The 14,046-nt window shown below is 46.0% G+C and overlaps 1 protein-coding gene across 1 annotated transcript in view; it reads left to right on the top strand.

Annotated features, from left to right (window-relative positions):
- Nucleotides 1-14,046, top strand: part of LOC139278740 (matrix metalloproteinase-15-like) — a 92,825-nt gene that overhangs the window by 73,363 nt on the left and 5,416 nt on the right. The window contains exons 5-9 of the mRNA XM_070897832.1: nt 2,154-2,315; nt 3,285-3,520; nt 4,228-4,366; nt 12,592-12,742; nt 13,851-13,966. Of these exons, the coding sequence (XP_070753933.1) occupies nt 2,154-2,315; nt 3,285-3,520; nt 4,228-4,366; nt 12,592-12,742; nt 13,851-13,966 (804 nt within the window). The remainder of the gene's footprint in view (nt 1-2,153; nt 2,316-3,284; nt 3,521-4,227; nt 4,367-12,591; nt 12,743-13,850; nt 13,967-14,046) is intronic.

The raw sequence follows: 14,046 nt of genomic DNA, 5'->3' as shown, positions 1-14,046 counted from the left end.
GCTCCCCTGGCCCGCTCTCGTCTGAATTAACTGCCCTCCCAAAATCTTCCTTTCTGTATAAACTCTCCTATCCGTGTTCATGGCCAGCCCATCAACATTGCAATCTCCCGTAGCCGCACTCCTCCCATGGTTTTGATCACGGACATGGCCATCTCCAACCACTTCCTTGTATCCCTTACCACCCTCTAACTGGGGTTGCCAACTCTGGTTTGACATATTGCAACAAGGTGGATGGGTCCACTTGGGACTCCAAGGAGCTGGTGAATTAAAAAAAATCAGCCCCCATTCGAGGAAGACCGGGTCCACGTACACTGGCCGTGTCAGTGCTGGAGCCCACTGGTGGCTGCAGTCCTAGGATCATTGCTGGGGCATTGCTCATGCACATTAAGGGCCTTGATGTCCGACCTAAAGACACTTTCATTATCCTAGTGAACAGCCCATGCCTGACAATGTACAGGTTTGGCAGATAGTTTGGGAGTATCTGTGCAGCTGAGAATAGGAATTCACCGTGTGGAGGATCGTGGCTGCAAACCCACATCTCATCTCTCCATCACAGAGCAAGCTTGACTCCCAAAATGCGAACCACCTCCATTGCTTGTGACAGGATTGGAGACACCTAATTTTAAAATACTGAAGCTGTGGCAGAAAGTTGTGTGCTGGATTTTTGGCTTTGATGATTTCGGGGCGGTAATGGCGGCAGGGCAGTAAGGTTTGCGCCCGGGAACAGTTTGTGCCTCGGTTATCAAAATTGGGCAGCTGTGCCCTGAATTTGGGGCACAGCGCTAAGAAGGCATTGTACACCTCTCTTGGGGCGTTAGCATGGGAAAATCCCGAGCTAAAAAGCCAACCCGGGAGCGCTCCGAGAGACGCCTGGGGAGAAAAAAAAACTGAATAAAACCCCACAAAACCATTTCCAATACATTGCCAATGCCACCACAACATAAATCGCAAAAAAAATTAAGAGAAAAAACAATCACACTTACTTTAGGATGGCATTACTTACCTCTCTGCAGTCGGTATAGGTTGGACCGCCTGTTTTCCCAAGTGGTTATTGCGGGGCATGCTGCAGGGCGTACAGATCAGGTCGGAGTCAAAAAGCGCGTCGGTATCGCAACCAGGGGCTTTGCACACTGGGCGCATCTCTTCCGGGTGGTGCTACTCCGCACCGCTGCGAAACCGGACCCGGGGATCACTGTGGGCCGCTGGAGGCTGACCGCCCGCCCAGAACACCTCACCGCCGCCATTCCTGCCGCTCCGGGGTGAAAAACGGAACACAAAAGACCGAAAAATCCGTGATATTTTATTTTTATATCTTTAGCTTTCTTTTGGCCATGGCTTGCTGAGGTGGCATGTTCATCTTTGAGAGTAAATACAACTAAATCATAAGTAAATTTGCATGTTCCACATTAATTGATGAAGCATTAACATCCATTTCTGCATTAGAAATATATATCTATATATAGAAGATAAATTACCTTAACACAAAATCAGTCCCTGCGCTACCTCTAATGCACAGAGGAAATGAAATCTTGTGTTGCCAGACATTAATTTAATATGTAACCACTTTCATTCAGATGACAGTCACCGTCTGCTTTGATCTCATCCCTTCAAAGGAGAGTGATTTTGTCAAAGAGCATTGTACAGTATGTGCAACATTGATCAGATTCATTTTAAGAAGTTCGTGAGTGCGAGATAAATTAATTATCTTTGACAAATAGCGACTTCTGGAGTGTATTTACTGTTGCTCCAATTCTCTTGCTGCAGACTGGCAATTTTCTGAATCATCAGTCCTATGTTTATTTTGTTGTGCATTTATAGGCCAGTAATATTAGTGCATTGCTCTAACTGTGCTTTTGAAGTACAAATTGTGCTGATCCCAATGCCACCATTGGTACTGTACTATAGAAATATAGAAATATAGAAAATAGGTGCAGGAGTAGGCCATTCGGCCCTTCGAGCCTGCACCACCATTCAATATGATCATGGCTTGGTCGAACACCATATTACTCTTTGGTTCCCCCAGTGTCTTCTGTTCTTCAACCATGTGCATCTATCTGACAAGTGAAAGGCTTATTTTACTCTGGTTTTAGGGATTACTATAGTAGGTTACCGTTTAACTAGCTTTGGTTATGATCTGTTGTTTGTGTCCAAAGGGAATGACCTGTTCCTGGTGGCAGTACACGAGCTGGGCCACGCCCTGGGCCTGGAACATTCCAACAATCCAAACGCCATCATGGCCCCCTTTTACCAGTGGATGGATACAGAGAAGTTTGAGCTTCCAGAAGATGACCTAAAGGGGATCCAGCAGATTTATGGTGAGCCAGCTTGAGGGCTATCACTTTATTGATTCTGTATATTTCTATTTTGAAGGGATGTTCATTTGTAATTCCAAGCTGTGTTCATGTACTGAAGGGTTTCCATGGGAGATACAGATAACCCTAACGTCCAGTTGTAATGTATTATAGGCCAACAGAAGTGTTGACAGCTACACAAAAGTTGTTGTAGACATGGGACACATTCCTAATGCAGCAGACAGCAAGGGTGAATACAGGGCATAATATAGAAACAGTTCTAGTTTGTGCTTGGTTTATACTTTCATTGAGGTATGACATTGGATGATGTTTGATTCAGTCAGAGGTGTCACTTACTTTCCTGAAAGCTTGGATCATGCTGGGGTGTGGTTACATGGTCACTAACAGCCTCCTGGACTCTTCCAAATGGCTGATCTCCATGACATTTATACCATGGAATTTCCCACCAGGAATCTATAGCTAGCAATCAGAAACAGGAATCTTGGTTATTTTCTGTTTTTCCCTCTTCCAGCTTGGAAGCACGGAGGCCAAATGTAGTGCTCTCAGAGACACCTTAGGTGAAATTAGCCAGCTCAGTAGAGAGCAGTGATTAAACCTAGGACTTTGCTGGTCTTCATGGCTGAGTGCCACAACATAGCATTTATTGAGTCATAAAGTGACCCCCATGAGATACGGTACAAATAATCGATCAAACTCAAAGTATTGCCGATGCTGGAAATCTGACATAAAAACAGAAAATGCTGGAAACACCCAGCAGACCCGGCAACGTCTGGAGAGAAAAACAGAGTTAACGTTTCAGGTCAATTACATTTCATACAGATAATAGATGTGTGCCTCGCCCCAAGTGTGTGAGTCTGAGTACTTGTACCTCTCCCTCAGGGTAAGTGTCCATACCGTCCCTCCGTTCTTCTCTCGGAGTGCGTATTGTGCTCACTGCTGCTTTTTTCTGATTGTTCCTGGCTTTGTCTCTAGGTCCACCAGACAGCAAACCCAAACCCACAAATTCACTGCCAACTTTGACACCACGGAGACCAAAGAAACCAGAGCGTGTGCCCCCCAAAACACCGACCGAGAGAAAACCAGCTCCCAGGGCCCCTGATCCAGACAATCCCAGGACCACAGATGGACCCACTCAATATGGGCCAAATATATGTGATGGCAATTTCGATTGTATGGCTATGTTGCGGGGAGAAATGTTTGTATTTAAGGTACAGCTGGATTGCAAGTTGAGTTACTGGGTTCTGCTATTTAATTATCAATCAAGTATTCCTCAGTCGGCCTGTGTAGCAATATTGTAAAGAACCTAAGATCGACCGTGAGGTTGAGAATGTTAAGTAACTTGACGTTGTCTTATCAGTGGAGAGTTTGGCACTACCCTTATTGCAGGAGGTAGCAGCAAAATCAATAATCGTGTTCCACAGGATCTGTCTGTCACTGTTTCCTATAAGTGATGCGAAGACAGAGCGGAGTAATTGTTTACAAAACTTTTTTCCTTAACAATGCACCAGAGAGGCGGTAACTACAGCAGAGGAGATGGGGGTTGTGTTTTTCTACCCAAACCCACAGTGCCCTGTAATAGTGCCAGCAACTGGAGCAGCAATACGGGCATTGCCAGCTCTGTGCCCACAGCGTCTTGCAACACTAACAGTGATCCAGCAGTAAGGATGATATTACTAACCCAAAGTGTACTGACCCTCAGGATTACAGTCATACCATCGCACACTGACCTATTGTACATAAACGGCACGATAACATTTAGGCTCATTTGTTCCTTACAATCAGGGATGGTTTTGATAATCAGACTAGATCAAAAAGAACAATCTAGAAATTATATATTAATGAGGAATTTTGAGCTTGTGAGATCCAAAAATTCTCTCTGTCTGTGTGACCTGAGCTTGATCTCCTGCCCAAATAGGGAAACTGGTTCTGGAGAGTTCGCAATAACCGAGTACTGGACAACTACCCAATGCCTATCAGCCATTTCTGGAGAGGACTGCCAGCCAATATTGATGCAGCATATGAACGGCATGATGGGAAGTTTGTGTTTTTTAAAGGTAAGGGCAGGATCCGCTTATCAATTCAGACTGACTATTTCTGCTGGGGAAGGGGGAGTCTTCTGGCCGACACATTAGGTGTATAATTCTTTGTGGGACCACCATTGCTTGATGTACAGACTAATATCCTGTATATATTAGGAGGTTACTGCTTCTAGTTTTGCAGCCATCAGTATTGAACCAGTACAAGGTGCTGCTATTGTTGGAGGTGGGGCACCCTATAAAAGCAGGTGGTTCTGTAGCACCTCCAATGGCGGTACTACCTCTAGTCTCTAGTGTAAACATGTGATGGAACATCAGCCACAGAACTGGCCAAAAATTTTTACCAGCTATGGGCTGAGTGCCCGTCTCTGTATTGACAATGATTTAGCTACAACTGTCTGTACTGACTTCCACCTGCCAATGAAGGAGGTACTGGCACTGAAGGGCACTCTGCCCACCGACCCCCATTTTGCAACACGTTTTTAAAATCGGCCCCGGTATGTGCATTATTCTAAATAGAGTGTGGCAGGAAGGGTTTATTACTCTGCAGTTCTGACAGGCTGGGTTTACTTCTGTGGTGGTTTGGTATATTTCCTAGCCTCATTCTTTCTACCAAAATGTATCACTTTGCCCTTTTCTGTGCTAAATTTCATCTGTCACATGTCTGCCCATTCCACCAGGCTGTCTATGTCCTCTTGAAGTCTATCACTATCTCCTCACTGTTCACTATACTTCCATGTTTTGTGTTTTCTGCAAATTTTGAAATTGTGCCCTGTACATCCACATCCAAATCATTAATATATATCAAGAAAAGCAGTGGTCCTAGAACCGACCCCGTGGAACATCACTGTATATCTTCCTCCAGTCCGAAAAACAACCGTTCACCACTACTCTCTGTTTTCTGTCACTGAGCCAATTCCGTATCCATGCTGCAACTGTCCCTTTTATTCCATGGGCTTCAACTTTGCTAGCAAGCCTATTATGTGGCACTTGGTCGAACGCCTTTTAGAAATCCATGTTCACCACGTCAACTGCATTACCCTCATCAACCCTCTCTGTTACCTCATCAAAAAACTCGATCCAGTTGGTCAACACGATTCAAACAGGATGTGTTTATATATGGAAGTGTGGCTGGTTGCGCTTCTTAGACTAGAGGTGAGAAATGGTTTATTATTCTGGAGGTGAATTAAAGTAGCTTTATTACTCTGGATTAATGACAGAGTGAGTGTGATACTTTGGAAGTATAACATGGTTGGTTTATTACTCTGAAGGAGTTTCAGACAAGCGTATTACTCTGGAAATGCAGCATTGGAGGTTTATTACTGTGGAGGTGTGACAGAGTAGGTTTGTTATGCTGGAGATGTAGCAGGGTGGTCTTGATCACTGATAACTCTATATCCCACCACTTTCTTGTATCCCTCACTACCCACATTCCCTATCCCCCTTGTTACTTACAAATGCAGTTTCAAACTTCCAGCTCCCTTGTCTTTGGCCCTCCATTTGTCCTGATGGGGGGATGTTAACCCTCAAGAATGAGTGGGTTCGGAATGGGTGGTGGGGTAAAAATTAGAATTGAATGCCAGTGAGAAACCTACTCGCTGAAGTCGGGGATTTCCTAATTGGAAGCAGGCAGGTACTTATTGGTGCAATTAACGTCCTTAGGAGATGTTAATGACATATTTTTAAATTGTTTTTAACTTGGTTCCAAATTTTACTTGAGCAGGATGGGTTTCCCAGGGCTCTGGAAACAGACAAGGAAAACAGGCGAGTTGAGCAGCAGTTCAGATGGTATTTAAACTTGTCATCGTCCCAGCTGAATAAAACCTAACTTAATGCAGCTGCTGTTTCAGTTCCCTCTGGCAACTGTCTGACAGGGAGTGCTGGTGTGGGTACAGCTTTTTTCAACCTTGGAGGATTTCAAATTGACAAGATCAGGATGGGAGGTGCCTTGGATGTGCTTGACGGCACATCAGAAGTGGAAGACCATCTCTATCCACGGCAGCGACATGTGCTATGGTGGGATCAGCACGTGAACAGGAGAGAGGGGCGCAGGAGGGTGGAGTGGAGGAGGACAAAAGGGCACATCATGCATCTTCAGATGAGGAGAACATGGAGGAGGAGGAGGAGCAGGAGGAAGAAGATGGACACCTGTCACCAGACCAGCTGCTTCCAGTCAGGGATGCCCTAATATCGCAAAGGTTCACAGAATGTCAAACATAAAAAGTAAATCCCGCAATCTGCTCCCAGCACCAGGACCAACCACCCCATCCCTCCCTTTGCATTAACCAGTCTTTTCACCCATTGCACATAAGCCGTCATGTACTGACAGTCATCATGAAACAAGTGAGAGGGAGAGTTGGCCCTCGGGAAGCAACAAGGGCAAGATGTGAAAGTGGTGCACATCACTACATTTTATGTGACATTAGAAAAAAAAAGGAAACTTAACAACATAACATTTTGTTAAACACCCATGTGTATACCCTTGGTGAATTACAATTTCTTCAACTTAAGCTTCCTACCGCTTCTACATGGTGCATCACATGTGGCTTCAGCAGAGGTAGAGTCAGGCTGCTCAGATCCCTGCCCTGACTGCTGAAATGCTTTTGGCCAACGACCTTTGGGTTTTGGAGCCTCCGACAGCCCCGCCAACAATTGCTCCACCTTCACCTGTGCAGCAGCAGAAGCAGCCATCGAGAGATGAGATAACATGTCGTGTACTAACTGGGGGGAGGGGTGGAATGGGCAACAGCTGAGAAGTGGGAGGGCATTGAGTGGAGGTCCCACTTCTATGTCCCCTTTCGCCATTATCCTTCTCCTGAGCCAGTGCCACATCACTCCTACCGTTCTGCTGCGGGCCAGATTGGTGAAGATCAGACACGTTCTAAGGCGACAGATTTAAGGTGATTAGCAAAAGAACCAGAGGCGACATGAGGAAAAACTTTTTGAAGCAACGAGTGGTTAGGATTTGGGATTCACTACCTGATAGGGTGCTGGACACAGATTCAATAGTGGCTTTCAAAAGGGAATTGGATAAATACTTGAAGGAGAAAAAAATGCAGGGATATGCGGAAAGTGCAGGGTAGTGGGACTAACTGGATTGCTCTTCGAAAGAGCCGGCGCGGACTCGATGGGCCAAATGGCCTCTCTAGCTCCCTGCCCTCCTTTGAGATGCTCCTTAAAACCTTTGACCAAATTTTGGTCACCTATCTTAATGGGCCAAAAATTGCAGTCGAAGGCTTTATAAAAGTAAGTAATAACATTCATTTTTTCTATCTATTAAAACTCTTACACTGGTAAAAGCAGGACGTAAGAGTTTGAAGGACATTTGTTGGGTAAGAATAGGGCAAATAGCCCAAATCTCCGTCCACGAATGCCCTTCTCCCGGGGATACGTGCGATCTGTCAAAAGGCATTGTGATAGATCGCAAGTGTCGGGTTCATGCGCTTCATGCGTCTAAACCTGGAACTTGTGGGGCCTCCCGGAGAGGCCGGAATTTCAGGGCTATTTTCTCCTTATGTGGCTCGGTCTCAAATTTTGCTTGATATCACTCCTATATAACTACAAGTTGTTGTTGGTATTTCATCCGCTCCATTTGAACTGCCTGGAGGAGGGAATTAAACTTCCCCTCTGTATGCTTATATCCCCTTGCCTCCTTGCACCCTGCAGGGCAGCTGAGAGGACAGTGATGGAAGTACCCGACAATGCAAACTATAAAAAAATCTTTTAAAAAGCCCTAACCGTAACCTTTGACCTTCAATCTTTTTCTGTTTTCTATATTTGTCCAACAACAGATTGTTCCTTAGGTTGGTGGGGGGTGGGGGGGGCGGTTGGCAGGTGTCCTTATCTGCTATTTCAGAAGGTTTAGGTGTAAAATGCAGGAAAATATGTGTTTGTTGAATAATTTACCATTGTTTCCTGGCAGGATGAGACGCCATCATTTTGCATAGATGGCCAGGACTAAACATACAGACTGCCCAGACATAAGCACAAAGCAGCTGTGGGTGATGCAGGCTGCATCACATGTGCACTCCCAGAAGGCTGTTTACAGATTCCATTTCCTTACAAGCACACATACTGTGAGTGAAACCACACAGCATGTGGATAAGGTTGTCGCCCTTTGCCAAATCCAAAATTGGACAGAGGCAAGCTGTGGAAAGGGAGCAGGGCTTAGCGGTCGGTCTCAGAGTTCCAGAAGTAATCTTTTAGCAAAGTCTCTATGACTGAAAATGATCAATAGTAAATGTTTTCATTGAAAGAATAGCAATAATGAGATATTACTTTGAAATTGTATATAAGCTCAGCAAACAGTACATTGCGTCTTAGCTTGGGAAAGTCTTAAGTAACATACTGACTGGATGGGATTCAATTTATTTTCACGTCATTTAAAGAGTTCCCACTGCTCATGTGGAAGACTGTGCCTGTGCAGCAAAGTATTTTGCCTGTATATCTGTTCCCATTCTCCACAACCACATTTTTAATATTCAATGTTAAAATTAATATTTTCGACCTGAAATTACCGGTGTCCTGCTCTAGTGACAGAGGTTCTGCAGAGCAGAACTTCCAGCTTCCATCTGCCCTGGTCCTGAACCTATCTCAAATCATTTAGCCATTTTGTGTCACCCATCTGGCAGTGGACAGCAGTTATACTGTAACCTTCATTCGATCTTTGTGCTAGCTCATCCTGTACTCTAAAAACAAAATGGACATTTAGCCATGACAGGTACACTTCATCCCCAATATATCGGTCTGATATGGTTTGTGTGGGTACAAAGTGCTTAGAAAGGAATAGGCTCACACACTCACAACTGACAGGAGTTGTAGTATCATTGTTTGGAATGGTATTCACTATAGAGAGAATCATAACAGTAAGGGGCCGAAATTGCCCCTTCCCTTAAGGCCTGTTACCGCCGGAAATCAGCGGCCACGCAGCGGAGTGGAATGGCTGCCAATTTTTTGTGGATTGGCTGCCATTTTGAAAATTCTACTACTGCAGTATCCCAGCGTGACCCGCTTACCCCCTTTACCGGTCCGCTGCTGGCAATCCATCCTAAGTGTGTCATCAGAGCGCACGCCGCCAATGTGCCCCCGCCCCCATCGAATGCAAAATTCTGCCATAAAAATCTTCCTCCCGCTGCTCGATGCCACCGGCAGCTTTTTGCAGTGTTTGCAAAATGGCGGTGCGGCTGCTATTAAAGGGGAGGGCGCACTGCCGCGGCTGCTATTAAAGGGGAGGGCGCACTGCCACGGTTGCAATCCTTTTTTTTTGTCGTCCAACTGCCAGGTCGGCCCGACAATTATGCCCCCAGGTTTGGCCGGGCTGCCAACAGGCTACCTGGCACCCCGTCTTGGGTGCCAGGCCACTGGCCCAGCCGAAACCCTCCCTGGTGGCCCAGTGGACTGAACTTAAAGAATCGCAGTGGCTCCTCCCTTTAAGTGATGACGCGCCAGCATGATGACGTCATCAGCGCTACATTGACAGTGCTGGAAACTCCGCCCACCCCCCACTTCCGCCCCTCTAGTGTGCGAACTTCCGCCCACTACCCACTTCCACCCCCATTATGGCTGACTTCCGAGCTGCTCCAAAAAAATGCCAAAGAGCGGAATTTTGTGCAAGAGGCCACCACCTCTATCGCGGCGGTAAAACAGTTGAAGCACATTAGGTGCGCCGCGTTTTCGGCAGGGGTCAATTATTTTTCAGCAGAAAATAGTTACCTTGTTTGACGTACGTGGATGACTCATTCTATATGTGAATTGGTTTACTTACGTGAAGTTTGAGCAGTAGCATCAACATGGGTGGATTTTAACACAGAGCAATGTTCCGGCAAGAAACTGTCAGAGGCAACAGGTGACCACAGCGATTTTAAGCGGCGGGTCTTATTTAAATCCTGCCAGTCCACTTCCCGTCTGGAATGGGCAGAAAGAAGGTGCAGAGCGGCTGCCGGCGGGGTTAGTCCTTGGCCGCCTGCCAGCTTTCTGGTAACGGGCAGGGAGGGGGTTTCGGGAGGGTATGCCTGCCTTTCCTGGCCCCACAAAGGACATTTTTTGACTTTTTCATTCTACCCACAATCTGTCGATGTACTTCAGCCTGGTGGGGAAATCCCTACTCTGGCCCCGTTTAAACAGCCATTTGGGTATTTGGGTTCCCACTGATGAAATAGGACCCTGATTTGCATAAATTCACAAGGCTGCCTGCTTTAGGTATTTGCCTGCAGAACCCGGCAGGTTAATGGCCTGGAAATTCCGGCCTCCCGGGTCCGTACTGAGTGTCTACGGGCCCAGGAAGGCATCGCAAAAGCCGGTTTTCAGCACACAATGCACATGCGCTGAAAACCGGCTTTTCCAATCTGTCAAGCCAGAGCTTGACAGATCTTCCATATCGTGGGAGCGAGGACATTTGCAAGGGCAAGATTGCGGTATTTACCCTTATCTTGCCCAGCAAATGTCCTCAAAACTATTGCGCCTGATAAAAGCAGGAGCGTAGCCTACTTTTACAGGCGCAAGAGTTTAAAAACATACAAAAATATAATAAAATTAAATTTAAAAATTACATTATTTTTAAAAACGTTACATTTATTTTTAACCATAATTTAAAAACTCGTGAATTTTTTTTTCTCAAAGATATTTATTAACTTTAATTTTAATTAAGTGAGGTGCGTTTTTTTTTTATTATATGTGTTTAATGTGTTTGATTTTTATTCTCACTAATAGCAATGAGAACTTGTAGATACGGAGTTCTCATTGCTATTAATGAGAAAAATGTGGAATACTGTACCTGATTGGCTGAGCAGTCACACTGGGGTAAACTGTAACAATTGTTTTACCCATAAACTTTAAGATGCAGGAATGTAATACTTCTGATTGTATGTTGTACTAAAACAGATCCCCAGAATTGTTACCAGGTTGGTGCAGAACTGACTGTAGATATGGTTGTTGCCATTTTGGCAAGTGCAGCCAGTCAGGTATTTCTGGCTGATAATCACCTTGGCATGCCTTCATGTAGTATCCTGAAAACATGGCATGCTTCTCAAGAACCATACAGCAGAATGGTTATTCGGTCTATCTCTGCCATCAGGCCTGCTGTTCGCAGTGTTTGCATGCCAGACACCAGACTCCCAAAGCAAGTGCTCTATGAGGAGCTCCTTCATGGCAAACGAGCCAAAGGTGGGCAGCGGAAACGTTACAAGGACACTCTCAAAGCCTCCCTGATAAAGTGTGACATCACCACTGACACCTGGGAATCCCTGGCCAAAGACCGCCCGAAGTGGAGAAAGTGCATCCGGGAGGGCGTTGAGCGCTTCGAGTCTCAACGCCAAGAGCGTGAAGAGGTCAAATGCAGGCAGCGGAAGGAGTGTGCGGCAAACCATGAACTTCTGTGCAAATTCGCTCGCCGACTGTCTGCCCCACCTGTGACAGAGTCTGTGGCTCTCGTATTGGACTGTTCAGCCACCAAAGAACTCACTTCAGGAGTGGAAGCAAGTCTTTCTTGATTCTGAGGGACTGCCTATGATGATGATGTCACAACCTAACTGGAAAATTCGAATCTTCCCGGGCTCTGTTAATCCGCTATGCAAGGCGCTTTCACCTCTGTCTACAGTTACAAGTGTGCAGGTGTCACCAGATGAACATGGAGCACCTTTCATGCAGTATGACTTGCCTGACACGCTCCTCATTTTCTCCCAAACACTCCAGAAACGCGAGTCCCTTTGGGAAACCAGTCAGTTTCAGTAATAGCGTTGGGGAAACAATAAACAATTTGCACAAAAGTTCATGAAAACCGAAGTGCTAGAAGAAACAAATGGGCCACAGGTTGCTTTGCAATTGTTGCATTTTTGCCCCTTACACGCTCCTCAGTGCCGAGAAACCCAGTTACATGAACATCCTTCTGGAAGCGGGGAAGACTTGTGCAGGGAATTTCCTCAGGGTTTCTCCTGCTCAGTCAGAATTGCCGTCAATGTTATGATTGTGGAGCAGGAAAAGCCCAAAGGCAATTCCCCGTGCTGGGGTTTTGGTCTGGAGCACACTCTGCCTATCTTGCCACAGGTGTGCATCTTGCACAAACAGGGTGAAAATCTGGCACACAGAATATTCAGGACACAAAATCTCCCCACAGTGGAATTGATTTTCTGAACTTAAGAATAAATTCTTTGTACCGAAAGAAACAAAGAGCAATATCTTCAGGTTTCAAAGGTCACTAGAATTTGATTTAGGTTCAAAGGTGAATCGAATTCTTTCTTTATTTCCAGGTGATAAATTCTGGCTGTTCCATGAAGCGATGTTGGAGCCAGGGTACCCTCGTCACCTGATGGCGCTTGGTGCTGGAATGCCTCATGACAGGATTGATGCAGCCATCTGGTGGGAAATCACTGGTCAGACATACTTCTTCAGAGGGGACAGGTCTGCTTTGAGTTATGTTGCCATCTTTAAGTATTGTGGGACAGCTTAGGTTTTAGTTTCTTACCGATTTGGAATCTGTGTACCAGAGGTAAAACCTGTACCCTTCCTGATCTGTATGGCTCGGTACTGGACCAGAGGGCATCTTTACCCATGTCCCTTGAAAATCTGCAGCCAGTGTAAAATGGATCTCTGTGTTTGATGGACATCGCTAGATGGAGTTCTCAACAGATGGTACTTATTCAAGTTAGATACTACAGAAAGATCCATGGTATCATGCAATAAAAACAAGGGAGAGCCTGAGGGTGGAAAATTCCAATGGTCCGACAGTGGAGATGCCGGTTCAGCACTAGAAGAGATGGCGAGGGACCATTGGAGGAACCTGGGGCCTTTACCACTGCTTCCTGGAGCCGGAGTCACCTTGTGTGTAGCAGCCTGGGAAGGGATGATAAGTGTGGTGGACAGAGGGGAATCTTGTGGGGACCTGGGATCCGCCCTCCTCCCCCCTCCCTTGCATGCGACGGGCAATGAAGAAGCAGCCAGCAGCGGTGCCAGCAGGGGGTCGGGTGGGGGTGGGGCAAGGGACGCCTGGTAAGAGTGGTGAGTGTGGCAGTATGACTCACCACCTGAACCTTCCCTTATTCTCTGTCGCGATCCTCTGATAATTCAGCTGGGATCGTGGAGGCGAGACGTGGCCTCAGAATCAGAAATACATGACTACAACAATCTTCAGTTCTCGCTGAAACCATGCTTAAGCTGTAACTGTGACCTGAAACTGAGGGTAAGCTCACAGAACACAGATAGAGAGTCTGCCCTATGCATCTTATGTACCGAGAGGTATTCAGTTACCTGCCCCTGCCCACTGAACTTCAAGTAGTGCTTTGTATAGATCTATCTACTCATATTTCATTTGGCTTGTTTGATGCTGGTTTGTATTGATTTATCTGACCTGCCTCCATTCCCCTTGAGTGGTGTTTGATATTGATTTGCCTACCCTGACTTGATTCCCCCTGTATAGAGAATAGTGTGAGGTTGGGTGTGCTGGTTTCAAAGCACTTCCTAAGATGCTGCAATAACACTGAGTACTGAACAGACTTTCTGATGATTTCAGCTATTGGCGCTTCAGTGAGGAGAGGCGAGCAGTAGATAGTGGCTATCCAAAGCCTATCAGCGTTTGGAAAGGAATCCCACCCTCACCAAAGGGGGCCTTCCTCACTGATGATGGAGGTAAGTAAGGGTTCATATAGGATATTAAGACAAAATAGCGATCCAGGTTTGGCGGAAACTGATGAGCATGTTGAATGCGG

Source organism: Pristiophorus japonicus, chromosome 13 (assembly GCF_044704955.1).
Source record: "Pristiophorus japonicus isolate sPriJap1 chromosome 13, sPriJap1.hap1, whole genome shotgun sequence".
NCBI lineage: Eukaryota > Metazoa > Chordata > Chondrichthyes > Pristiophoridae > Pristiophorus > Pristiophorus japonicus.
The sequence above is the reverse complement of the archived record's forward strand: the minus strand, read 5'-3'. Positions and strand labels throughout refer to the sequence as shown.